The sequence below is a fragment of the Populus alba genome, chromosome 11 (assembly GCF_005239225.2).
Source record: "Populus alba chromosome 11, ASM523922v2, whole genome shotgun sequence".
NCBI classification, from domain to species: domain Eukaryota; kingdom Viridiplantae; phylum Streptophyta; class Magnoliopsida; order Malpighiales; family Salicaceae; genus Populus; species Populus alba.
Genome location: NC_133294.1, coordinates 9766219 through 9792529, shown reverse-complemented (window position 1 = coordinate 9792529; position 26311 = coordinate 9766219). Strand labels below are relative to the sequence as shown.

The 26311-nt window shown below is 33.6% G+C and overlaps 2 protein-coding genes across 10 annotated transcripts in view; both read right to left on the bottom strand.

The window, feature by feature from the left end:
• Nucleotides 1-8700: 8700 nt before the first annotated feature.
• LOC118058332 (ribonuclease 3-like protein 2) lies at nucleotides 8701-13697 on the bottom strand. Of its 3 annotated transcripts, none has more exons than XM_073412712.1 (5): nucleotides 13218-13697; nucleotides 12969-13127; nucleotides 12486-12865; nucleotides 10703-10926; nucleotides 8701-9484 (listed from the first exon to the last, which is right to left on the bottom strand). In XM_073412712.1, the coding sequence occupies exons 1-4, from the start codon at nucleotides 13527-13529 to the stop codon at nucleotides 10752-10754; spliced, it is 1026 nt and encodes a 341-aa protein (XP_073268813.1). In that variant the 5' UTR covers nucleotides 13530-13697; the 3' UTR covers nucleotides 8701-9484; nucleotides 10703-10751. The 3 variants fall into 3 exon arrangements, with proteins under 3 accessions (XP_073268813.1, XP_073268814.1, XP_034926926.1); XM_073412713.1 differs by lacking the exon at nucleotides 8701-9484 and adding an exon at nucleotides 9498-9740; XM_035071035.2 differs by lacking the exon at nucleotides 8701-9484 and having other exon boundaries at nucleotides 10514-10926.
• Nucleotides 13698-16785: 3088 nt separating this feature from the next.
• LOC118058333 (uncharacterized) overlaps nucleotides 16786-26311 on the bottom strand; it is a 17605-nt gene continuing 8079 nt past the window's right edge. For 6 of the 7 annotated variants that reach the window (XM_035071041.2, XM_035071040.2, XM_035071039.2 and 3 more), the window contains exons 7-9: nucleotides 18864-19054; nucleotides 18654-18723; nucleotides 16786-18011 (exon numbers count right to left, since the gene is read on the bottom strand). In XM_035071041.2, coding sequence (XP_034926932.1) covers nucleotides 17901-18011; nucleotides 18654-18723; nucleotides 18864-19054 — 372 coding nt within the window. In that variant the 3' untranslated portion in view covers nucleotides 16786-17900. Of the gene's footprint in view, nucleotides 18012-18653; nucleotides 18724-18813; nucleotides 19055-26311 lie in introns of all 7 variants that reach the window. The other variant, XM_073412714.1, reaches the window with a different exon arrangement.

Below are 26311 nucleotides of genomic sequence, written 5' to 3'. Positions count from 1 at the left end.
ATTCATATATAAAAGTATTATTTATGTTTTTCTTAATTGAAAATACTTGATAAATTCAATGCAGGTACTTGTTTAATCTCAAGAAAAAGGTTAAGAACAAGGCGCATGTTGAGGCTTCGATATGTGAGGCCTATATTGTTGAGGAGATCTCAACATTTATCTTGTACCATTTCGAACCTCATTTGAGAACGAGAATCAATTGTGTTCCACGGCATGATGATGGTGGTGAAGTGCCTTCTAGTGAAAACTTGTCAATATTCTCCAATACTGAACGACCCACACCTAAAAATGTCGTAAGAGGAAGATATTTGTAGGAAATAGAGTTCAAACAAGCACACAACTATGTTCTATTTAACTGTGATGAGCTGAGACCTTTTATTCAGTAAGTTTATATATGTGTAATATTAATTAAACTTTGTCAGTAATATACTGTTAATTATATATTGTAATATCATACACTTATTATCACTTGCAGGCAACATCGACAATATTTGCTCTCCAATAACTCACAGCTGACCGAATCCCAGATCTTTCAATTACAAGATGAACAATTTGCCATGTGGTTCAGAACACATGTAAGCACTATCAAAACTCATTCTAACTTGCAAAATTACTGTACATATGCATGTCATTACGAGATTCTCGTTCATTTATTGTTTATTGATGTACATTACATACAAGGTTTATCAAATGGGTAGGAGTGTGCCTAAGTCATTGTCTTCACTAAGCCTAGGTCCTGAAAGAAAAGTTAAGTGCTACAATGTGTATTTTATCAATGGTTATGTTTTCCATACTGAAGAATACGGGCAAGGAAGAAAGACATACAACAGCGGTGTTTGTGTTAAGGGATCCACTAGTAGTGAGTTAGAAGTTGACTACTATGGTAGATTAGAAGAGGTCGTTGAACTGCAATATCATAGCGAGCAAAATAGAGTGTTTTTATTCAAATGCTATTGGTATAACACGACTGACAGAGGAATCAGAGTTGATCCACACTATGGTCAAGTCGAAATCAACTCAAAAGCTAGACTCCGCAACATAAACGATGTCTTTGTTTTCGCAAAGCAATGTCAACAAGTTTATTACATATATACCCCTTCATTTAGAAAGGATCGATCAAGAGTGGATTGGTTGTCCATTTTAAAAACGAAACCTCGGGGTCGTGTTAAGGTTGTTCAGTATGAGAACGAAGACATAAGTGTGCAAGATGAAGTCTTTCAAGTTAGTGAGTTGGTTGAACCAGATCGAGTTGCTCCTTCGATTGAATTGGAAGAAAATTCAAATTTTCATGTTTTCGAGATAGTCTTGTTGATGTTGACGCAGAGGAGTTGAATGTTGTTTTGAGCTCTAGCGGACAAGCTGTAACATCCCCCATTCCGGGATAAAACGACAATCTCATGTCAATCGAAACAAAAAACATAGTAATTTTTTTTTTTTGTGAACATATATGTTCATGGTCTTCGTATTAAAATCTACCAGAATTTGACGGAGTTCCCCCATATACCGGAAGGTCCCAGGTTATTGACATGAATTTATTTACACTTTTAATAGCTCGCATCTCATAACTCAATTCCTGACCCAATCATCCTGGGTTTTCAATTTCCACACTTATACCCACACTTATCAACCACAATATTTACGATATGCATTATATAACAAAATATCACTATGGATAGATAAAAATAAATAAGTATAATTACATAGACATGAAGTATGATTATATGAACTACATGGTTAAATTCATTCAGTCAAGTTTAAACATTAATTATACAAATTAAGTTATACAAACATTTTTATATTTATAAAATACAAGGGTATACTCCCTAGAAACTAGATTACAAGAAGAGAACATAAGCTAGGATCTACTCATGTTGTGCATGTGATGATCCTGAAACAAAATACATATTATTGAAAGGTGAATATTACAATAAATATGACAACACGAACATCTAACAATTTTAACAAGGTAACATGTATTCATAGTTTATTTGCTTCTCCCCTCTAGTTTTTTTTTTTATTAGAATCCCTTCTTTATCCAACTATTATTAATTGTTCCCTCTGCCACTTTCAACCTTCATTCTAGACTTTATGAGATCGAACATGATCATTTTTGCTTATCACATTACCGATACCAATTTCACCGGTACCATCATCATCACTCCATATGAGTCATTCCAAGGTGATTCCCTTACCCGGGATCCTAACATACACTAAATGTATTCTAGCCGATACATGGTGATCCCCTTACTCGGGATCCTAACATACACTAAATGTATGCTAGTTTACGCCTCAAATCGTACTTCTCATATTTCCTTTGTCAGTGATAATTTCATCATTTGGCAATTCACACAACTTTTCACCTTGAATACCCATACATTCAGAAATTCACATTTCACATTGGTAATATAAATAAATCATGGAAATTAACTAGGAGGTATAGGTGAGATTCACCTACCTGCAATAGAAGCTCTACTCGTTCTCCTTTGCTGCTGTTGCCCCACGCCTGTGGTCCCTCCTGAAATTCACAGGTTTATCCCAGAAGTTCTCCTCACTCAAGGATATGTTTTATTATAAACATATCAACAATCAATAAGTCTTTCTTTCAGTCATTATTTTTTTTAATATTTTACATTTTTCTTATTTCACCCATTAATATTGTCATTCTTTGTGCAACCGTAGTCATCATTCCTTTATACATATATTTGAACTATTTCTACTTAAAATCCGAACTGTTACTGTCTCATTTTTTAACTGTCACTGTCCAACTGTTACTATCTAGACATTTAATTGTCGCTGTCTCATTTTTGAACTGTCACTATCTCGTTTTTGGTGACCCATAGCTGGAGTTCTATAACTCCAAATTGAGCAAGACCAATTTCATTAGTTAGCCAACATTCAAAACTACAATTTTTATAAGGAATCTGATCCTAATTCTTTCATCCTCCTACCCGAAATCTCTCTGAAAATCAAGAGACGAAACTGTCCAGATTCGTCAGCCTTTCCATTTATACACAACACATGAAGTTCTTTAATTTAGCAACTCATACTTTTTCCTCAATTTAAGTCTAAGAACTAAAATCTATAATTTAACATCCAGGCATCAATTCATAATCAACTTGAAATGACTCATAAAAGCAGGTTTAGAATACCTTACCCGATACGCATCAAAGTTTCGATCCCATCTTTTTTCTAATTGCAGTTGGCCCTCCCCTTTTCTCTTCTTGTTAATCCCTTTCCCACCAGTGTTTATTTTACCTACAACCCTTAATCTTGGATGAGTTTTTTTTTTTTTTTTGAAATTTTGGTGTTTCTATCTTGATTTGTAAAAATGAACATAAAACTCCCTCTTTTGTTTCTTTATGTTATCTACAGATCTGTTTTTGGTGACAAGAGGAGTACTTATGCTCTATAATTATTCTTATTTGCATTTAGGCCCCATCTTCTTTAAGTGTATTTGTTTTGCCCCCACTTCTTTCTAGTTTAGTTTATTTCCTTTAATTTAATCCAGCCTTGATTTTTTTATTTTTTTTTTCTCGGGATTTACACAAGAAAATGTCGATGAAGAAGATGATATCCATATAGAAGATTGCGATGAAGGTGATGACTATTCAATTGATGACGAAGAAGAAAAAAATTCTGACTAACTATCAAAACGAAGCCTTGTGTAAAACCCTTTTTTTCATGTAATTTAGATTATGGATGATATATTTTGTAACATGAAATATTTATTATTTAAGCACTGTTGTTGTTATTTTGTGCGATAGATAGTTTATCATTTAAGTTTTTGCAAGAAGGTAAATAGGCAATACAAATACAAACTTTCCTATACAGTGCAACAATTACCGACATACATACCGCCAGATTCACGTCCGTTGGTATCTCACAGAGAGTTCGAAAATAATTACTCAAAATGCCATAATCACCGACGACTATACCAATGGATTCACGTCCATCGGCATCTCATAGAGAGTTTAAAAATAATTACTCAAAATGCCACAATCACCAACTACAATACCGACGGACTCACGTCCGTTGGCATATCATAGAGAGTTTGAAAATAATTACTTGAAATGCCACAATCACCGACGACTATACCGACTGATTCACATCCGTCAGTAATTTGTTGGTGGGCCAATGTTACTGACAAAAATACTGACGGAATGTGCGAATTCCAAAGGGTGGTGTATTAAATGCATCTCTGACCGCATCAGCTTGCCGACAGAATTACCGACAGACTACGAAAAATATGAAGGGTAATTAAAAAATTTGGTGTGAAATTCAAAAATTACCGACGGATGTTTTACACTTCACCAACGGAACAAATTAAAATAATAATAATTTTTATTTCCGTCGGTGAATCCATCGGTAAAACTGCCCTGTAAGTTCCAGCAGCCACCCCTTAAGTTCATTTTTTCTTCTCCTCCGTTTTTCACCTTAAATTTTGATTTTTTTTCCTCTCAATTCTTCAAGGCTTTCACCTAGAATCTCTAGCAAGATTTCTTGTGAAGCTTCATTAGATTAAAAGGTATGTGTTTTCTTCTATTTCATTTTATTTTAATGGTTTTTTTTTAGCTATTTTTATTTTTTTATGTTTTTTATTTTGGTGTATTTTTTGTAATGCAGATAAAGTTTTGAATTCAACACATTATTAAGGTAAGCATATTTCATTCCTAAAGTCTATAGTTTTTTTTTTTAATTTATTGAATATTTTTTATTGTTGTATTGGCATAATTATTATTAGTTAATTTGTTGAATATTTGTTGTTAATGTTGAATTTACCTTAGAATTAGTAATTGAATATGTTGGAATAATTAGTAATTTTACTCTATTATTGCATGATTTGTGTTTATTTTTTCCATTTATTTTGATTGTTAGTCTAGAGTTTTTTTAGAATTTATTGTTTTGTTGTATTGGCATAATTGTTGAATAATGTTTTGAATTGTAATTGTTAATGTTGAATTTACCTTACTATTAGTAATTGAATATTTTGGAATAATTATTAATTTTACTCTATTATTGCATGATTTAAGTTTAATTTTTTCCATTTATTTTAATTGTTAGTCTAGAGTTTTTTTTAATTTATTGAATATATTTTATTGTTGTATTGGCATAATTATTGAATAATTTGTTGAATTGTAATTCTTAATGTTGAATTTACCTTAGGATTAGTAATTGAATATGTTGGAATAATTAGTATAGATTGGGTCAATTGGTTGTGGCTATTGTTAATATTTACAGGTTTATGGATTTAGGTAGTATCCAGTATAATGGAGGTGTTGTCGAATTTTTTTTAACATTTGAATGTAATTATATAATTATTTGTATAGAATTGGGTAGATGCATAGAATGAAAACCAGAGCTGGTCGTTCACGTACAGTCACAACTAGTACGTCTAGCAGCGAGGATGATATTTTCTTAGGTGCCTCTCAAGAAGATGCACCTCTACCAGCGCCGTCAACCGATGCTGCCTATTCCACTATAGATTTAATAGTTTTACCGACGGAGTTTTTCCATCGACGTAAGACACATATTCCATCGGTAATTAATTTACCGATGAAATCACCGACAGAAATTCTCCATCGATGAATCTTTTGTCAGTAATTTTTTATCAGTCGGTAAATCCGTTAGTAATAAAAAAATATTATTACCGACGGATTTACTAACAGAACAGTCGCGTCGGTAATAATTTTTTTTATTACCGATGGATTTACCAACGGATTTATCGACGGATTTACCGATGGAATTTAGTCCGTCGATAATTCTGTTGGTAAAAATAACACGTCATCATTTTTTTTTTGCTTTGTTTTAATTTTTTTTCCAACAGTAAAATCCCTTTGAAATTTACCAATGAAAATATTCCCTCGGTATTTCTGTTTGTATTTATCAATTTTCTGGTAGTGTTCCAGCGCTAGTTCATAGCGCAGAGACGGCGTGCCTTCGCAGCGGAATCAATTTAACCACAAGTACGAGGCATAGTGGAAAGACGACCTTTCAATGTAAGTTTGTTAAGGTTTTAGTTTTTTTTTTTTAATTATAACATAATTTATGAAGTAATCACTATTTCATTAATTTCATTTATTTTCAGGTTCATAAACATTGAGGCTGCCCGAGTAATATCATCGGCGTTTAAATCGTCAATGGAGATTCCATTGTTTCAAATCAATGCATGGTTTGACAGATTTGAGGTTGGAGTTAATTTATAATTTTCAACTTATTTCTAATAAATTATTAATATAATTGTAAATAAATTATTATTTTTATTTGAAATTAATTATTTATACACAGGACAAATTTTGCTGGGACAATGACCATAACACTGTTGTGAGGAGGGTGTGGGAAAATCACGCAGCAACTAGGTAACATCGAAAACAATACAAGATTTTTTTAGACAAAAATTTATGTTTCGATATGTAATTTTTGGTTGCGTGAAGTAGGTTGCATGATTTTTTATACGAAGCACAAAAAATGACAAAAAAAATAACGAGGGATAGGAGGTTCCAAGGCTGGAATAATGTTGTGGTTTGGAGGGATTTCAAACTGATATACATCCCGAAAGATATATGGCCGCACTATCTTGAGCACGTGATGTCTGAGCGGTTCATACGACGCTCACAGTTCGGGAGGCTGGCAACCGACGGCTCCGTTCCATTTGCTGCACATGCGAAACAGATGGTAAGATTAATTTAAATGAAATATATCGTTCAATTAATTTGTTGTTAATAATTTTTTTTTATTATAGACTACGTCTCTTGGACGTGAGCTGAGCCCGATGGAGCTGTTTATAGAGACGCATGTGCGGAGTCAAGACTGCCAAAAGGGGGCACAACAGTTTGCTGACAACCGTGCTCAACATTTCGTGGTATGCTTGTTCAACCATTTTATTTTGTAAGTTATTATGTTTATTGAATTGAATATGATGATTACTTTTTTAACTCAGGAGACCTATAATAATCGATTGAGGGAGAGATACGAGGATGATCCTTTGACCCGGATTTGTGGATGGAGGTTGGATCATCAGGTGGACCCGATAAAAATCGAGTTTACAGGCTCTCCAACACTATGGCCGACAACTTGCGGTCAACCCGTAGTGCTTCAACCGTTGGGAGCTCCCAATCTAAGGAGTTCGTGGCCTTGAAGCAACAAACGGCTCAACTCATCGAAAAATACGATCACCTATCATCGGAGTATGCACAACTCAAAGCGTCTCATGCACAACAAAGCGCGAGTCTGCACAACAAAAAGCGGCTTATGAACAGCTTCGCGAAATGGTCATAAACATGGCATCATAGAGTGGAACATGCGCGCCTAATACTTTTTGGTCGTATAACCACCAGCCTCCTCCTCCTCCTCCAACTCCACCTTTATATTAATTTGTAATAAACATTATTTACCTTTAAAATTTCATTTAATAATTTTTTGAAACACATTCATTTTGTAATGAATATTATTTAACTTTGATTTTTTGTTTCTGATGTTTAATATAAATTTTATTTACATAATTGGTTTTTATTACAATTAATTTATATAATTTTATATTATGTATTCTAAATAATTTAAAAAAAAAAACAAATTTAGAAAAAAAAAACTATTATAAAGGGTTTTACCGACGAAATGAATCCGTCGGCATTTGACAATAGCTGCCACAATCACCAATGAATTTACAGATGGATACATTCGGTCAGTATTTCATACAGTTACCGATGGAATTAATTTGTCGGCATTTGACTGTAGCTACCACAAGTACTGACGAATTTACAAACGAATATATTCGATCAGTATTTCAAACACTCAACGACAAATTTACCGACGGTAAGTGGTCATCGGTAAATCACGATATCACCAACGGAATAAAATCCATCGATATATTTCAAGCAGGAAACTTTTTTTTTTTGTGCACAAATTATGTCTGTAAAACCATCGGCAAATAGTTTTTTTGTGTTTCCGACCAATATAGCGACGTAATGTGGAATCACTAACGAAAGGAAGGCCGACGGACGTACTCCGTTGATAAGGATGTCGGTAAAAAATTTATCGATGAAATCCTAATCACACACTGATGGAATATTTTTATCGATAAAACTGTGAAATTTTGTAGTGAAAGGATGTAGTGAATCCCTTTAGCCTTGAATCCCTTTAGCCTTGATAATGTTAACTTATTGAATGAGTGGTTCTGTGAAGAATCTAGTTTTTTTTATGGATATGAATTAAGTTGGGAGACTATTGAGACACATTTGTCATCTTTGATTTTAAATGATGAAGAGATTCATTTTGATAACAAGGATAAACTTAGTGAAAATAATTATCTATTGAAATATCTAGTTGATGAGTTTCTCTACATGTCATCACTAGATCAAAATCTTTATTTATATTTTAGCATTCATTAAAACCTTTTGCTTTCTCAATATTTTAGCATTTTGATTGTGTTGGAATATTACTTCAAAGTTTAAGTTGTTTTTAGTCTTGACTCTTAATTATTTTTTAATGTTTTAAATTTTAAAATTATATTTAGATATTTGATAATGTTTGTATTACATAATTTAAAATTAATTTATCTTTGTATTTGAATTGGAATCATATGTTTTGAATTACACACAATACTTGGATCCTGGAATAAAATGTCAAAAGGCTCCATAACTAAAATTTATTGTTTTAATAAGAAAAACAAAACACCAACTATAACAGAATTCACATCAGTAATTGATTTGGAAGGAGTGAACCCATTACATAATATTAAAGGTGAAATTTATGGATGCAATTGCTGAAGAGCAATATTAATAACAGCAGGCTGGGTATTTTTATAGTTAACCCTTGTTTATTTTCTAAGAACTCAAGTTTCATCCAAACAAATGGACAGAGTTATTCCAGTCTAGACGACACTGCAGTGATTCTCTTCGGGCGGCTTCACAATAAACCTATTCCATGAAACTAGTAAGGTTATAATCTCTTTCTTCCTCACGTGCCAGCATTTTCAATCTCATCTGCAGTTTCTCAACTATGACTACAAGGCTCGGTGGGCTAAAAAAACTACAACAGGACTCAACCACCTGCCATTTGTCATCACCATCTAAGAGATTTGGTGGATTAGAGAATACAACATGATCGATCAAATTTGTCTAGTTGACTTGACGTCCTAGATCCTCAAGCTGATGGAAGTGTTCGTTGTTTAATTTCTAGGGGCTGGCTGTTGTGGGCTTAGGAATAATGTTAATCTAGCAATTAACAAGTTCAACACAACTGTTATTCCATAAGCATTTTCTTAGATGATCATATACCTCAAGACTAAAACCGTTTCAGCTACAGAAAAACCTTTGTTGATCCTTTGCAAATCAAGGTGGTCTTGAAATTGAAATGGAGTCACTGTCACAATAACTGGAAATTCTAGTTTTTCATCAAGACGACTCTGATTTGCAGAGTTGCTCAACTATGGCAGTACTGTTGTCGTTGGAGCTCATCATGCACCTGGCCTTGCGATTGAGATACTGGGCTAGAATGGGCATCGGCAAACAAATTCAGTGATCCAGCAAGAAAGATTGGCGTAAAACATAATTAAGAATACAAAATTGAACCAGTGAAGAGTTATCTCTTAAATCAGTATACTGCTATGCTGCCAGGCTGTGTACATTGATTGTCAGATTCTGAAGATTTATGAGAGGATGTTAAGAGAGGCCCTTGTTGAAACAATGGAACTTATTCGACACTTGACTCCTTTAAATTGAAAGAAGCTTGAGTGCCTATCCTCTCTGGATTAACAATTGAGACAGAAAAGAACATGGAAAGCAAATTGTATCAAGCAGCAGTAAAATGCACACTGAACAAGGGCATGCAAATCCCATGGTAGTATTTTCTTTCGAAAAAAGGGCATCAATCATTTGAAACTGGAGACTTCTTTAAAAAGGGGGGAAAATATCAGTTGGCCAAAACAGGCACCGAAACTATACACAACGGGAATAAAAATAACCACATATAATACTTTAGGAAGCTCTTATGGGCCAAAATAGTTGATTATATAGTCGTTGCAAAGAAAGCTGGATATTGTTTTGAATCAACACATGTCAAGTTTAAAGATCTCAACCTCAACTGCAGAATTTGGACTTCAGTACTTTGTTGCACTTTTATCCAGCATTGGACCACAACCAAAGCACCGAGTTCATTGTATTTCGAGAGATGTAACTGCAACAACGGGCTTCATGGATATGGGTACTATCATTCCTATAGTGTGTTTCTTAATAGTTGGAGCTACATATGGTTGGGTTTTTAGGCAACCAAGGTTTGGGTAGTCACTAAACTACTTACATCCATCTAGGTCAGAATAAAAAGAGAGAATTGCACTTTTTTACCAACCTTGTGGCTAATCCTTTGAGAGCAAGGATGCTGAAATTCAAATGTCACATATCTAACTAGTGTTTTTTTTTTTTTTTTCCTCAGTAGGTATGGGGTAGAAAATACTTTAAATTTGCTTAACAAAGATAATTTTCCAATAAAACCCCACACCCAGGTCCAAGCTCAATGAAAATCACCTAGAATGGTGCACCTAACATCACACACTAATCCTGCAGGGAGGTTTGTACAAAAAAGCTATATGCAAAGATCCAGGTAATTCTTGCAACACTATCGGATGATAGTTTAGAGCAATACAGCCTTGAGACAAGAAAAGTTTACATGGTCCAAATATTTGATATTAAGCTGGGGAATAGGATCCTACCAGGCATAACATCCCATGTAGCAGATTTGAGTCAAACAAATGAACAGAATCACAGATAATCAGTGTCCTGCAAAGCACGGATCATTGATGAAGCAGCGGAATTTTCTGCATCCTTTACTCTTGTTCTTTCATCTCCCGTCACGTATAGAATACCATCAACTGTTGCAATTTGAACTGAGCATACAAACTTCTTTTCATGTGGAGGACCCATATCATTCTCAATGCTACATGTTCGAGAAATAAAAATAAACATTATTAGAAGCTGTTAGATTGGCAAGAGTAAATAGTTCGTGAGACAACAAGCAAAGCATTGAAAATTATACATGCATGGTAGATGGAAAGTGTAGGTTGATCTACCAAGAAACAAATTCTCATTCCCTAACAAAACATAATAAGTTAAACACAGCAATCATCCCTACAAATTATCTCACTCTCTGGTCTTTGTATCCTTTTGAGGTTAGAAATCTTTTTTAAAGGGTGCTTTTTATTGTTTGTTATACTTTTATCCACCCTCATGTTTTCCTAGGATATAACAAGTAAATTTTCCAAGAAATAAGTTTCAAAGAAAAATGGAACACCTAAACAGAATTTTGATAGGTTGATATGTGGAACAAAGGGATTAATTTATGAGCATCTCACCAAAAACATTCCCTCAAGTGCAGCTAAGCCGTATTAGTTCAGGATTAATGCTGGGTTCAGTTGTCAGTTTACACAGTATGTTAATTTAAAACCATCATCAAAGACAGTCCTTGTTAATCTAGATCAACATAAAAGATCACAGCTGTGCAAAAAATCCAGCAAACAATTCAACATGCTCCCCCTTAACAGTTCATAACAAATCATAGGACATTTTAAACAGCACCACAACCCTGCACGCAAGGTCGCTTAATGATCTGATAAAATGACTGATAGCTTATCTAATCAAATTAAAAAAACAAGTTTTATCATTTCCATGATCATTAAATACAACTGTTATGTCATATCAACAGAAATCATTTGGAATTAGGGCAAGTTATCAACAAGGGAAACCATGTCACGGGAATGGGAAAAAAAAATCCATAAAAGCACCAGGTACTTGTTTGCACTTTAATATTCCTTTTAACTCAGCATTATGAGGCTTTATTTTACTCTAACATGATGCATCAATCATTTCCAAAGTTATGCTGTTGTTTTCTCCGTCCACCTCAAAGCTAAGACCTACTTCTTTTTTTCCATGACCGTATACCAATATCTCATCTAACAAAAAGCACAAGGTACTTGCCTAATTTCTGTAGAAATTACTAAGGTGAAGAGTGTGCAAATCATGTCCCAGAATACAATAAAGCACTCAGTATTTAATTAAACAGCTTATAAAACTTCCTCACTTGACTGTGTCTTATCAAGCCTCAAACTGCCTCTTGAATTTAGTTAAACAACAAAATTCTAATAGGTCAAACATGTTTCTACCTTGCCATTTTACTCTGCTGCATACCTTCTAAAACAAAATTGAAGTTCCTTGATAGACTGGTAGGACTTGCTTAAAGGTGGGAAAGGGAACATCAAGAAGGAATTGATAGCAAACTAATGGTCAGTCCCAGTAAAACGATAGGTAAAATGCACCCTATGAAAGGTAAGAAATCAATGATGGGAACACATATGATAAAATAGAACTGAAGAACATATACTTGGATTTGAGCATGTACTCATGTTAAGTACTTATTCTCCACGGAATTCACTAGGAGGGTTTACTAAAGAAGTAAATTTTGAAACCGAACAAGTAGTGAAAGTAAGGTGAAAAACATACTTGTAATTTGGTTTGGGCCATTTTTTCTTGCCGCAAAGTTCATGTAACTTCTGTTTGGCTCCTTCAATCTCGAAAGAAGACCCATCAAAAATATCAAGAAGAGAAACATTATTTAGATTAGTAGGGAATGAATTTGATAGTTTGAGCAAGGCCCCCTTGGCGGCATTAAGCTTTGCAATTTCTTTTTGCTCAGACGAACTGGAAGCGATAAATTGTCCATCCACATAGACACTGGCAATACTTTTGGCCTCATTTTTCCAATGTTTGATATCAACATTCTTTCCTTGCTTTTGACACCGCTCAAACAACATAGTCACCGGCTGTGGTTGCTGCTGCAAGTCTTCGAGGGTAACTATTGGCTCCAAAATACCCCTAAATATCTTTTTTTTTTTTTTTTTTTTTGTTAACAAGAAGAAGATTAATGATGCAGCAATAGATTAGATAAAAGAAAAGGAAAGGAAAGGAATGAGGCAAGAAAGAGACCACCCAAAATGTTTGAAGATCAAAATCGACATCAACATAAACAGCAGCAGCAACAGACTCCACAATATCAGCAAGAATCTTCGGTGCCTTTATTGACCCGCCATATACTAAAGCATCATCATTATCTTCTCCACTCACAGCATCACTAAATTCCTTAACCTGTATTTTTCAATAAAAAAATTGATTACTCCTCCTCCTACTCCTACTCCTACTGGTTAATTATAATTATTGGTGCTTAATTTTACCTACCTTATCATCAAGAGCAGTGGCATTGTGTCTAACAAACCTGTAAAGACCATGCTTAATGGCCACACGCGCCAGTTTCTCAGTACTAATATTAGCAGCACGCAAAAGAGACAAATGACCAGGATCCAGCTGAGGGTAAGCCAAATACACATAATTACTCAACGCAAGACCCAGTGCCGCGTCCCCTAAGAACTCCATCCGCTGGTAAGAAGCTGAGTCTGTGTAGGAGGAGTGCGTTAATGCTTCCTCTAGAAGCCGTTTGTTTTTGAATTTGTAGTTTAGGATTTTTTCCACCGCAAATACCGATGCCTCCATCTCTCTCTTTGATTCGCTCAGTTGTTGAGAACCAAGTAATCTACGCGATCGTCGGTAACCGTTTGGGTCTCCAATTCTCTACAATGCTCCCGCTCCCTTCATCTTCCAACCAACTCTTGTCTCCATCTACCGTGTCTTTCTTCTTTAAAAAAACAAAAAAAAAAAGTCGTTTCTTTTCTCTACTTTAGAAAAAAAAAAAAAAAAACAAATCATTTTAGTCCCTTCCTAATCCTACTACTATGTGCTTAATTAAGTAACAAACAAAGAATCTAATAAATATAATTCTGTACAAGAAATAGTGCGGGAGGTTTGTCTTTTACATTAACTATTAATTAACTTTAACAATAAACTAAAATTGCGGGAGGATTTACTGCATCTCCTTTCCGTAAATAATATTTATTAAAATAATATTTTATTTTTTTAATTTTATTTTTTAATATTAAATTTATGCTTTTATTGACTTGATGCAATCTTGTACCTGTAGATTTAGTAAGTTAATCTAATTTAACAAGTTTGCTTGAATAATTAAAAAAAATTAATTAATTTTTTTTAATCTCATCATTTAATATTTGATTGATTGAAAATTAAACTTCATGATATTTTATTTACTTTGTATTATGTTATTTCAGTCTCATAACTCGAGAATAATGCTTAAAGAGTTAACTCGAGTAAGCTTAGGGTTTTTTTTTATGTCTTATTTTTTATTGAGTTTTTTTTCCAATATGATTATTTAATATTATGCTTGATTGAGAAATAAGTTTCATGATTTATTTTGATTTTCTTTTTATTATGTTATTTCGGTCTCATGGCTTAAGAATAATGTTTAATAGGTTAACCGAGGTTTTTTTTGGCTCATTTTTTTTGTATTATTTTTTTAATTAAAATTTTTATAAATTTCATTAAATATTAGGTCAAACAAGAGCAATTGAGAATTGAACTTCATAATTTATTCTGATTTGCTCTCTATAAGGTTATCTCAGTTTTATTACTAAAGTCATAAATTTGGTAGATTAACCTGGGTTAAATTAAATCATTTTTTATTTTATTTCTATGAGATTATATTGATCTAATAATTCAGGTCATGAGTTTTGTAGATTAAATTCATATTTTTATGCTCTTTTTTAATTTACATATTTTTAATTAATTTAATTTTTATAGGGTTATCTAGGTTTTATAAATAAAGACATGAGTTTAACTAGTTAACTTGGATTGTTTTTTTAAATCATTTTTTAATTTTTTTTTAATTTTATTTTTCAACAATTAATAATTTTAAACAATACTTTTTTTTTTAATAAATTACAATCAATCATCCTTTTGAGCCATCCTAGAACCATTTAGAAGTTTGAAAATGTTATAAAAAAACCTTTTTTTTACCCAAAATACACATAAAGTTCATGGAGTGACTAAACAATATTACGAAAAATTTGAATGTAAAAGTAGAATTTCATAATATTTACTTTTTAAGGAAAGAGTTTATGTCAAATTATTACACTTTAGACTGTCCATGTAATTTTTTTAATTCCTCCGGGAAGGTTTTAGAATTTACCCAATTTTTTTTTTTCTAGATTTACATTTTTGTACTCTATGTTATAGATTTTTTAGGGTTATTATCTAATGAAACTTGAAAAAAACTTCTTCGAATTTGAGCTTTCTTGACGGAAGATATTCGTTTAGATAAGAGTGTTACATGCAAAAAAAATCCTTTGATGCCAAAACTAATTTAGAGAGATTAAGATATTTTTTATTTGTATCGTATTTTGAGAGAATTTTTATTTTTTCTTGCTAAAACTTGGCATTTTATATCTGGAAAAACATGAAAAAAAAAATCTAGAAAAAATGTTTCAGCTCTTCAATGTGGCAACCCTACATCTCTGTTATTTTTCCATATAGAGTTATAATAAGCTTGTAACTTGTAATAATAAAAAGAAATTAAAAGGAGAGGAAGAAAGAGAGGGAGGAGAGACACAAGGGGAGGGGGGAGAGAACTTGGTTGGATCAGGGCCATTTGAGTTCACTCCACTTAATTTTTATCATCCTCTCAGTAAATTTTTAAACAAAGTGTTAGAAAATTATTTTATCAGAAAGCCCTTTGCAGTAGGGGGAACAAATAATGATGATATAAACAAAGCATAGTGTGAATTTACAAGGAAGAACAAACTTTTTTGGGGCAATTTTTGTACCTTTATCCCCTGTTTTTTAATTTTTTCTTTAAGAAATTCCAAGAAATTAGTCATTGATTTAGGGAAAAAAGATACAATTAAAAAAAAATGATGATAAAAAAAAAGAACAATGAACAACTTTTTATGGGTGTGAAAAGCAGCATTCTTTATATATATATATATATATATATATATATATATATATATATATATATAATGACGGCCTCGAGGGAATAAATGTTCTGGTTTTGTATGGGTGCCACATAAGCCTTAATTTTTTTTATTTATTTATTTACGTAGGTGTTCGGGCTAGCTTGCGCGCATCACGACTAATCCCACGGCCCACTAAACATCCTGCAAATCCAGTGAGCATGTAAGGCATCACGGGGGTGACAGGTTTGAACCCTGGTGCAGAGGAAGAAAACAAGTCCCTTCCACCGCTAGGCCAAGACCTCAAGTGCAAAGGTATAATGGCATGTAAACTAAAAAAGAATATGCATAATTAAGTTATGAAAAGGTATTGTCTCAATTATGCAATGGGTTTGCCTAGGGATTTTTAGATTCCAAATTATCAGTGGGCTATAATAAGCGTTACTGATGAGTGGAAGCAAAAAAATAATAACGTGACTTGATGCAGGCACTCTTGCTCAGTTACACCACCAATATAACCCGTTGAATCTAACTCTGTTCCGCTCCCCTGGTAATAGGAAACGTTGAAGCAACCCTTTCTATTTTTGGGTTAGCTTTGCAAGAGCTTTCATTTCACAAGAGAAACAGAAGGTACATCAAGGTGGGCTGAAGCCACTGCATTCATGGTTACACCAAGTTCATCACTAATAGTTTTTGCTAGACAAGTTAAACAATGAGTAACTTTGCCGTTAGACCGGCGGATAGAGGCAGCACAGAAGCTCTGAAACTTGGCTGAGAAGTTAAGGGTGTCATCTGGAACCAGTTCAAGGTAGTTAGTTGTCCGAACTCGGTCACAGGAAGTTCCTGGATCAGAGAGAGGCAGTCTGTTTCAAGAACAATTTTGTGCAAGCCATGGGCATTGCGATGCTTGGAGAAATAGAAGAGACATGTATCACACCCGCAAAATCTAAGAAAATACCAACCGAATTTTCTATTATAACAGGTATTCAAGAATCAATACATGAAATTTTAATGAATTTGAAAGAAATTGTATTGAGAAGCAATTTATATGAAACTCATAACACGTCTATTTGTGTCAAGGGTCCTGGATGTGTAGGGACCAGGCACTAACCCATAGAGCCCTACAAAAGCTTCACCCATTTCACTCTATTGGAGTTTATAATATGTTTACGGTTGTTCAACATAATCTAGCCCTCTAAAAATTACGGGTTACAGTTCCAAACTCCATAAATACTGGCATGAAAGCTGTCTATGGTGATCTTGTACCAATCCTCACGTGGGGGAAACCAGTGAGAGATGTCAGTGTTGTGTTGAGTGAGATGAACTAGTCAAGGCCTGCTTGTATGCTGACAAGGTGGAGTTAGCTATCTTAATAATTCTTCTAGCAGGACTTCTGATTTTGAAAGTAAACAGTGTTCCTGGCATACCATAGAACCCATAGCATAGCCCTTTTTCTGCTCTATCTCCATCACGAATAAAAAAATAAAAGGAAACCTGAATCACTCCCTGATGTTGTTCATGTGATATTGAAAGGTCCCACTGGCGTGAAATCTTTTCTTCCAAACCTTGTTAGCAACCTGGCAATCATGCAAAATATGCATTGTAGTTTCTCAGTATTGATTGCATGTACCACAGCAATAACCAGTATAGGTCGCAAATATGCTGACAGTTGCCGGAGTCGTGATCTCTGTTTGTGCTGGATTCTTCCGTCTTCTTTCTAACCCATGCCACATGATAAAACACCAGCAAGTGACCCTAAACATGTAAAAATTAATTTATGCTGTACCTTCCGAGTCCAAATGCCAACCAGCAAGTGACCCTAAACATGAACAGCTGGAGCTGTGAGTTTTCTCTTCATTATACATGAACAAATACCAGCTATATGATACGCAACTAAAATTGGCATAGCAACAAGTCAGCAACTAGATTAGCTTTTCTGTTTTCCAACGCATCCTCTTCTGGGTGTTGATTACAGCTACCAGAAATGCTCTCACATCAAAAAGGAATATAGTAGGTCTTGAAGTGATGCAACAACTGACCGAACCAAAAGAAAATTGCAGTTTTAGTTCACCAGCATATGATCAAATCCTCCCCCAGCCTGAAGTCCTGGAACCCGATTCCCTCCGACATTGTGAAGCAACTGTTGCAGCCATCGCCTTGTTGTTGGATCTTCCTAGATAAATTACAATTTACAAAGAACATGAAATTGGTTGTCCACTGAAGAAAGAAGGGGCATGGGGGAGGGCAAAGAATATACTTGACTTGAAAATTATTCCAACAAAAAATATGAAGAACCTATACATCATTTCAAACTCCAAATATTAATATTGCCGACACAATAAAATATTTTTTGTGGCATGGAAAACAAATAAATTTGATATCCTATGCAGCTATCAAATTTTTCACATAAACACGTGTTCCAGTTAGCAATGTCAGTGAACCATGTACTTGGTTAATCATTGTATCATAATTATAATCCCCATCTCAGGCCACACTAGCTTAAAACTTAAACTAGTGATCTGCCACCTTTTCCACTAAAACAACTCATGTTATGATTAAACATAGAGATATGCCACGTTCAACTTTATCTACAGAACAATCAACTCATGCAATTCAATCCAACAGCCCATCACTCACATAGCAAACTACAGGGGTGAAATTTCTTGACTGCTAGTTAGGAATTTCAAACCATATAAAGGCCTTACAGTACTTGTCTCAGTCAAGATTCACTTGATTATGGACTAGCTAAAAATCACCATCCTCCCAATGAGTCCTGAGGCAATAGACTATGAACAATTACATAAGCTTTACTTACACGAAGGCAGCTACTGAAGGTAGCATCTCTCAGCATGTCTGGCAGGCAACTTCGTAATGCATGACAAGCCCTGAATTCCAAAAGCGAAAAAAACTAAAATGAAAATAGGAAGTCAAAACAAATGACAAATCATAAAAAATTGAATGCAAGAAGAAAGTACAGAGCCAGGTAGTTTGCTTGGAGCCATTGCTTATTTGAAAATGTAAAAACCTTGGATTATCTGAAAGTCGAAGGTAACATCGGATGATATGTTTTAATAACCGTGACGAGGGTTGTTCAGCAAGTGCTGCAACCATGTTCCCCAAAACCCGGCCCACTGCAAAAAACCGTTCTGCTGTAGTGCAAATATAATCCAGGCCCACATCATCCAATAAAATCTTTTGAACTATAAATGTGGCAACCTGCCAACAGAAAAGGAAAAATGCTTGCTGAGCAATAAATAGACTATTTATCTTATCACATGTATGGGTGACAAGCCATTGTTATTTGAGAAAAGAGGAGACAACTCTATAGTAGCTAACAGTCACATGCCAAAATGATAATTACACGTCTGTAATCTGTTTTTAAACATAGCATCTCATAGATATTTCAGGTCCATTACATTCTCCATTACATTTCAACAAAAAATCATATGATTTACCCAAGTGTACGCATAATTGGTTGGAAAGTTAAGAGCACAGATTGAAACTTTGAAGAAGATATATATTAGCAACCTCAGAATTCTAGCGAGCAACTGCATAGCAACCAAAAGAATCAAGTGGAGCAACAAAAACAGTGGCAGGCATTCTGAGCTGGTGTCAAGAAATCAGAATAGATAAAACCCATTTTAACATTTTGATGTGAAAAATAGAAAGCAAAATGTAGGTAAGGCTATCTTTCTTGAAATCTAGGTTGTTAAAAGCATATTATACAGGTATGTGATATCTTTTGCTGCCATTGGTCCTGAAAACAAGCCATTGAACCTGATCAAGACTAAGGTTGTATTTGGTTAGTGTCCCAAAACACAAGGGATAAATTTAAAAATGACATAAACATTTTGGTTGGAGAGACACAAACATGTGACAATTTTAGAGTGAATTTTTGTCGTTTTAAATCAAAATATGCACAAGGGAACATGTCCTTTCTATCTCAAAATATTAATTTATTTTATTTGAGCAAGATATCATGCGCTGCCTAAAAATTAACATTGATTTCATTATTTGAGCAAGAAAGTGCTAATAAAGAAGTTGAATTAACTCTACACTTAAATTAACTTGGAATTCTTTTTTCTACATAATAACTCGTCTAAAACATAATATTTTTAATACATTGAACTCATACATTTTCCAGAGCGGTGAACAAGTTAATTTTTAAGAAAATTGAATAATTTCATTATCACCAAGGGATGCGATCCTAACTTTAACACTAAGAGATCCATTTGGTTCAGTCACAAGAGTTGGAGTAAAGACGTTGAAGAAGACAATTAATAAATTTCTTCAAAATACATGGGCTAAGATGAATTTCAAGAGGATATCAAAAATTGAAGAGCACATCTTGATTAATTTGGTTTATGTTCAGGAAGGGCATGTAAGGGAATATCCATACATTACAGAAAGATTGGAATAAAAAAAAAATCAAATCTATTAGTTTTGACCTTTCGCTACTGTTTTGGCCATAAATGAAGGTATAGAAAGAATTTTGGAATGATTCCAGATGCATTGGAAAATAGACATCCACAACTTTCTAGTGATATATGATAGACCTTCTAATTCGTCACGATGAGGGAGAACTATTCATTTGAAGTTGAGCTTCGATTATGCCAGTAGATTGCGAAATTCGACTTTGGTCTTGTTCTAATTAGTTGTGCTATTATTTATTTATCTTTTAGTTTAGCTTATTATAGGTCTTGTGGCATTTTTAAGTTTATTTGGGTTACGTTTTATTTTATTATTTTAGTTATTTTGAGCTTTTAATGTGTTAAGGTCTATTTATCATGTTTAGATCAATTAAGTCCAATTAGAATTAGCTTTCTACTATATAAATCAATTGTTAACATTATTTTGAAGTTTATGAAATTTTCTCTAAAGTTACCGCATATTGTGTGCTTTGTTTCTCTGTGTGATTAAGAGCTTCTTATACTAAATTCTTGATTGAACTTATAAACTCTTCGAATGATTGATCAACTTCGTTGTGATTTATACTTCTTGTTCGTGTCTTATTATAGGCATAGCGTGAGGATGATCAATTGCATATAATTTTCGTTCTTCAAAACAAGGTTCTTGTTCGGTCAAGTTGCAAACTTTTCTTCAAACTTCAAATTAGCAAATCTAAGAGACAATTCCGCATCAAATTGGTATTAGAGCATGGCTAATTTCAGGTTTTATCTCTTTAATTTTCATTGTTACAAGTAATTCTGGGTTTCCTTTAGATCTTGTTATATCTAGGGTTTTCTTTAAATCTTGTTATATCTAGGGTTTGCTTTCTTATTTTTCTTGGTATTTTGTTTTCTTTCTAAGGTTTTAGCTAAATTACTTTTAAGAACCAGAATACAAGTAAAAGGTGGAACGAGACTATTAGACTAAAAACCGAATAAATTGTGAAACACGAGTGAATTTTATTGTGAGTAAACACATGAGGTTTGTGTGAGGAAACACTTTTTCTACTAACCTTTATTTCAATGTCTTTGAAGTGTTGAAAACAAAAATAAAAAATAAATTGTGGAGGAAAGACAAAATAGAATGAAAGCTATGATGGAGGGCATTAATGAGCAAATTTGATGAAATGATTAGTGGACAAGGAATTCTTAGTCGTAAGAAAAAGGAAGTTGAAATGTCTACCATTAGGACTCTAGTGAATGATGTTACATGTGGAAGGTGTAATGAAGAAAGAGATTGAAACTTAGAAGGAGATGAAGCAATCATGAGGAAAACGTTTGTACCTACTCACTATTATAGGGAGATCTATAATAAATTGCAAACTTTATCTCAGGGTTCTAGGAGTGTGGATGAGTACTTTTAAGGAGATGGAAGTAGTTATGACTAGAGCTAATACACTTGGCTATGAAAGTTGAAAAACAATTGAGAAAAAGGATAGTGCAAAACCTGGTAGAAATTAGAGTTACTCTTCGGGTTGGAAGTCGAATTTTAGGAGAGAGTAATACATAGATGAAACCAATAACTGCACCTAAAATAGCCGAGAACCTTCCTTTGTTAGGAAGCAAGTTATTGCTTTGGAGTAAAAAGAAAAAAATATTACTCAACCGAAGCATAAGCAAGTGATTAGGTGTTTTTGATGTCAAGAGCTTGGACATTATACACATGAATGTCCAAATAATAGAATTATGGTTATATGAGATGATGGTGAGCTGAAATCGGCTAGTGATGATCATTTGAAGGGGATGTTTAAGCTCGATGATTGTAGTGATGTGAAGAATGATGTGCAAGGAGAGTCATTGGTTATAAGAAGATCTTTGAGTGTTCAAGTTTATGAAGAGTATGTAGAGCAACATAGGTTGAATATCTTTCATACTAGGTGGTACATTGATAATAAAATATGTAGTATGATAATTGATAATGATAGTTGTACTAATGTTGGCAGCCCAACTCCTCTGATTAGAAAGTTGAACCTACATACATATAAATATGCTACGTTATACAAGCTTTAGTGGTTGAATGAATGTGGAGAAGTTAGGGCGACTAAGCAGGTTTTGGCTTCATTCATAGTAGGAAAGTTTAAGAATGAGGTTGTATGTGATTTTGTTCCTATAAATGATACACACTTATTGTTGGGGAGACCTTGACAATTTAATAGGAAGACCAAGCATAATGGATTCAGAAATAGGTATACTGTGGAGAAATATGAAAAGATTTACACACTTGCTCCATTGTCACCAAGGCAAGTATATGCGGATCAATTAAAGTTTAAGAAAGTCAAGGAAGCTGAACAAGAATTTATAAAAAATAATGGCGAGGATGTGTGAGGCCGAGTGGAAATAAGATGAGCCATAAGTGTGACACAATTGAGGAGAGAGTTTCAGCCATTAGAAATAGGTTTGAAGATTTTGGCCAAAAAAGAAAACATATGGAAGGCCAAGAGTGGAGAGAAGAAAATAATGCTGAGAAAAGTGTGTAGAAAAATTAGGGCAACACCTTAATTTATATACAGGAATTTGAGGATATCTTTCCTTGAGAGATCCCTAGTTGTTTTGTGCCATGAGCGTCAATTCCAAACCAGCTAGCCTATAGAAGTAATCCCAATGAGACTAAGGAGCTTCAAAGTCAAGTAGAAGAGTTGATGTCGAAATGGTACATTCGAGAAAGTATGTGTTCTTGTGCAGTTCCAATATTACTTGTGCCTAAAAAACAATAACTGGCGTAAGAACGTTGATTGTAGAGCCATTTAACAACATTATTGTAAAGTATAGATATCATATCCCTAGATTAGATAATATGCTTAATAAGTTACATGGTTCTTCTTAGTTTTTTAAAATTGATTTGAAAAATAGTTATCATCAAATTAAAATGAAAGAATGAGATGCATGGAAGACAATATTCAAAACTAAATATGGATTGTATGTATGGATAGTGATGCTTTTTGGTTTGATTAATGCCCCTAGTACATTTGTGTACATTCATAAGGTTATTGAATCATGTGTTGAGATCTTTCATTGGAAATTTGTTTTCTATTTTGATGATATCTTGATTTATAGCAAAGGATTAAATATGCATATTAATCATTTAAGACAAGTTCTTGAAATATTTAGAAAGGAAAAGATTATATACTAATCTAAGGAAGTGTGATTTTTGCATAAAAAGAATTAAACTCTTAGGTTATGTTGTTAATGCAAAAGAGTTGTCAGCATTAACGATAACCTTGAAAACTTGACAACATTATCTTTGGCCTAAAAAGTTTGTGATACATAAGGACCATCAATCTCTAAAACACTTAAAGAGTCAAGGTAAGTTGAGTAAACAACATGACAAGTAGATTGAGATGTTCTCATATGTCATCAAGTATAAGCAAGGTAAGGAAAACATCATTGCGGATTCTTTGTCTTGGAGGTAAGTTGTGAAAGAATTATATATGGATGACGACGACTTTGGTCAAGTGTATGGACAATGTGAACATTCGATCTTTCATAAGTATTTTAAAGCATGATGAATTTTTGTTTAAACATAAGAGGTTGTGTGAGCCTAAATGTTTGGGGAAGCTTATAGGGACGATTTAATAGGACATTTTGGGGTAGCTATAACTTTGTAGCTATAACATGAGCATTTTTACTGGCCTAACAAGAAAATAAAAGTTCAAAGAATATGTGATAGACACATAGTATGTTAACAAACCACATCTAAAGGCATTCCTCAATGTTTGTATACACCTTTACCAATACCCAATGAACCTGGGATATATGTCAAAGGATTTTGTTTTAAGGTTACCTAAATCTAAAAAGGATAGAAATTCAATATTTATTGTAAATAGATTTTCTAAGATGGCACAATTCATATCATTCCATAAAGCCAATTATACAACAAATATAGCGAATCTTTTCTTTCGAAAAAAAGTTTGGTTGCATTGTGTTTCAAGGAACATTATGTCTAATAGAGATGTTAAATTTCTAGGCTACTTTTGAAAAGTTTTGTGAGGTAACTTAGGAACTAAATTGTTATTTTTTACTATTTGTCATCCACAGAAAAAAGGCCAAATAGGTAAATACAAGTTTAACTCAATTGTTGAAAACTATTATCCAAAAGAATCTTAAAAATTAAGAAAATTGTGTCAATTAATGAGTTTGCACATAATAAGAGTGCATTCTACAACAAAGAAATTTCCTTTTGAAATTGTGTATGATTTTAATCATTTAACTTCATTGGATTTATTGTCTTAAACTATTGATGAAAAAGTTAGTCTTGATGTGAATAGAAAAGCACAAGTTGTCAAAGATTTGCATACAAGGTACAACAACATTGAAAAAATAAATGAACAATATACATTAAAAGCCAATACGAGAAGGAAAAAAGGTGGTTTGAGTGCATATGAGAAAAAATCGATTTCTTGCTTAAAAGAGATTTAAGTTGATGCCGAGAGGAGACGAGACCATTCCAAATCATTGAGAAGATCAATGATAAAGCCTACAAAGTGAAATTACCAGGTGAATAAGGTATTAGTGCTATATTTAATGTTTCTGACCTTTCTTTATTTTATGTAGATGATGATTTGAGAGAATCCTCACTTCAACACTAAGAGATTCCATGGGGTCCAATCACAAGACTTCGAGAAAAGAAGTTCAAGAAGCAATTATTAAACTTTTTCAAGATACATGGTCTAAGATGGACTTCAAGAAGATATCAAATAATGAAAAATAAGTCTTGAATAATTTGATTCACGTTCAAGAAGGGCTTATAAGGGATCATCCAGACATTACAAAAAGATTGAAATAAAAAGAAAATTAAATTTGTCAGTTTTGACCTTTCGCTACTGTTTTGACCATAAAAGGAGCTACAGAAAGAATTTTGATACGATTCCAGATGCATTGGAAAGTAGACAACCACAACTTTCAATGATATATGGTTGAGCTTTTAATTCGTCAAGACGAAGGAGAATCATTTGTTTGAATTTGGGCTTTGATTATGCTAGTAAATCCAACAAATTACAAATGAATGTTCAAAGAATATGTAATAGATGCATAGCATGTAAACAAACTATTGAAGATATGGATAATTAGTTTCTGTTTAAAATTCAAATTTAGATTTGAATAAGTTTGTTAGGAAAGTATGTTAGTGGTTCCTATTCTTATGCTTTTGGCATTTCCTATTTTTATGTAATCTATAGATTATGATAGACTACTACCAGCACTACTTTGGATATAAACATCCCATGTAACTTCTATTATTAATATAATAGAAAGTGTAAGAAGCTATTATCCTTAAAAAAATAAACAAAAAAAAACTTTCATGGTATCAGAGCCTTGATGACCAAGTGGTCACGAGTTCGAATCTCACCATCCCTATTTATTTGATAAAAATTAAGCACAAGATAATAAGGGCTTGTGCAAGTTTCAAGCCCAAAGGGCTTTCACTTGAGGGGGTGTGTTAGAGAATAATATAAATTATATCATAAGACCTCACCTAATAGCTTAAGCTATTGGGTTGAGATGGTTCTTTGACATGGTTGAGAAACCCAAACTCGATCATTTTCCTCTCTTTTCCTGTGCCTCACACTATCATTTGGGCAGTCCCAATCATCTTCATAGCAGAGATCTAGCTCTTGCCATAAAGTCACCATCTGGTTGTAGTATGTCGTGACTTCCCGATCTCCTTGCCTTGATTGCCACAACTTAGATTTTAAATCAAAAATTTGTGATGAATTCTCCAGATCTGAATACGTCACGTACTGCCTCCCAAACATCTTTGGCAGTTGGTAAAAAAAGATGTGGTTTTTCAATAGCTGGCTCCATTGAGTTGATAAGCCAAGCAATTACCAACGAGTTCTCTGATCTCCATGTTTTCAGATTAGGATCATCTGCTGCTGGTTTGCTCGCCTCTCCATTTAAATGACTGAGCTTGCCTCTGCTATCTATTGCTAGCTTCATAGACTGGGCCCACTCTAGGTAATTTTTTCCATTCAATTTGTGAATGGTAAGTTGAAAGGAAGAATGTGATGCTGAAAAATCTATACCACTA

Excerpts from the sequence above, each read along its gene's own strand:
- LOC118058332 (XM_073412712.1), bottom strand. The coding sequence starts at position 13,529 with ATGGAGGCATCGGTATTTGCGGTGGAAAAAATCCTAAACTACAAATTC. Across the intron at positions 13,128-13,217 it reads CCACTGCTCTTGATGATAAG|GTTAAGGAATTTAGTGATGC; the intron begins GTAGGTAAAATT and ends TGAAAAATACAG. Across the intron at positions 10,927-12,485 it reads TGGCCCAAACCAAATTACAA|CATTGAGAATGATATGGGTC; the intron begins GTATGTTTTTCA and ends TCGAACATGTAG.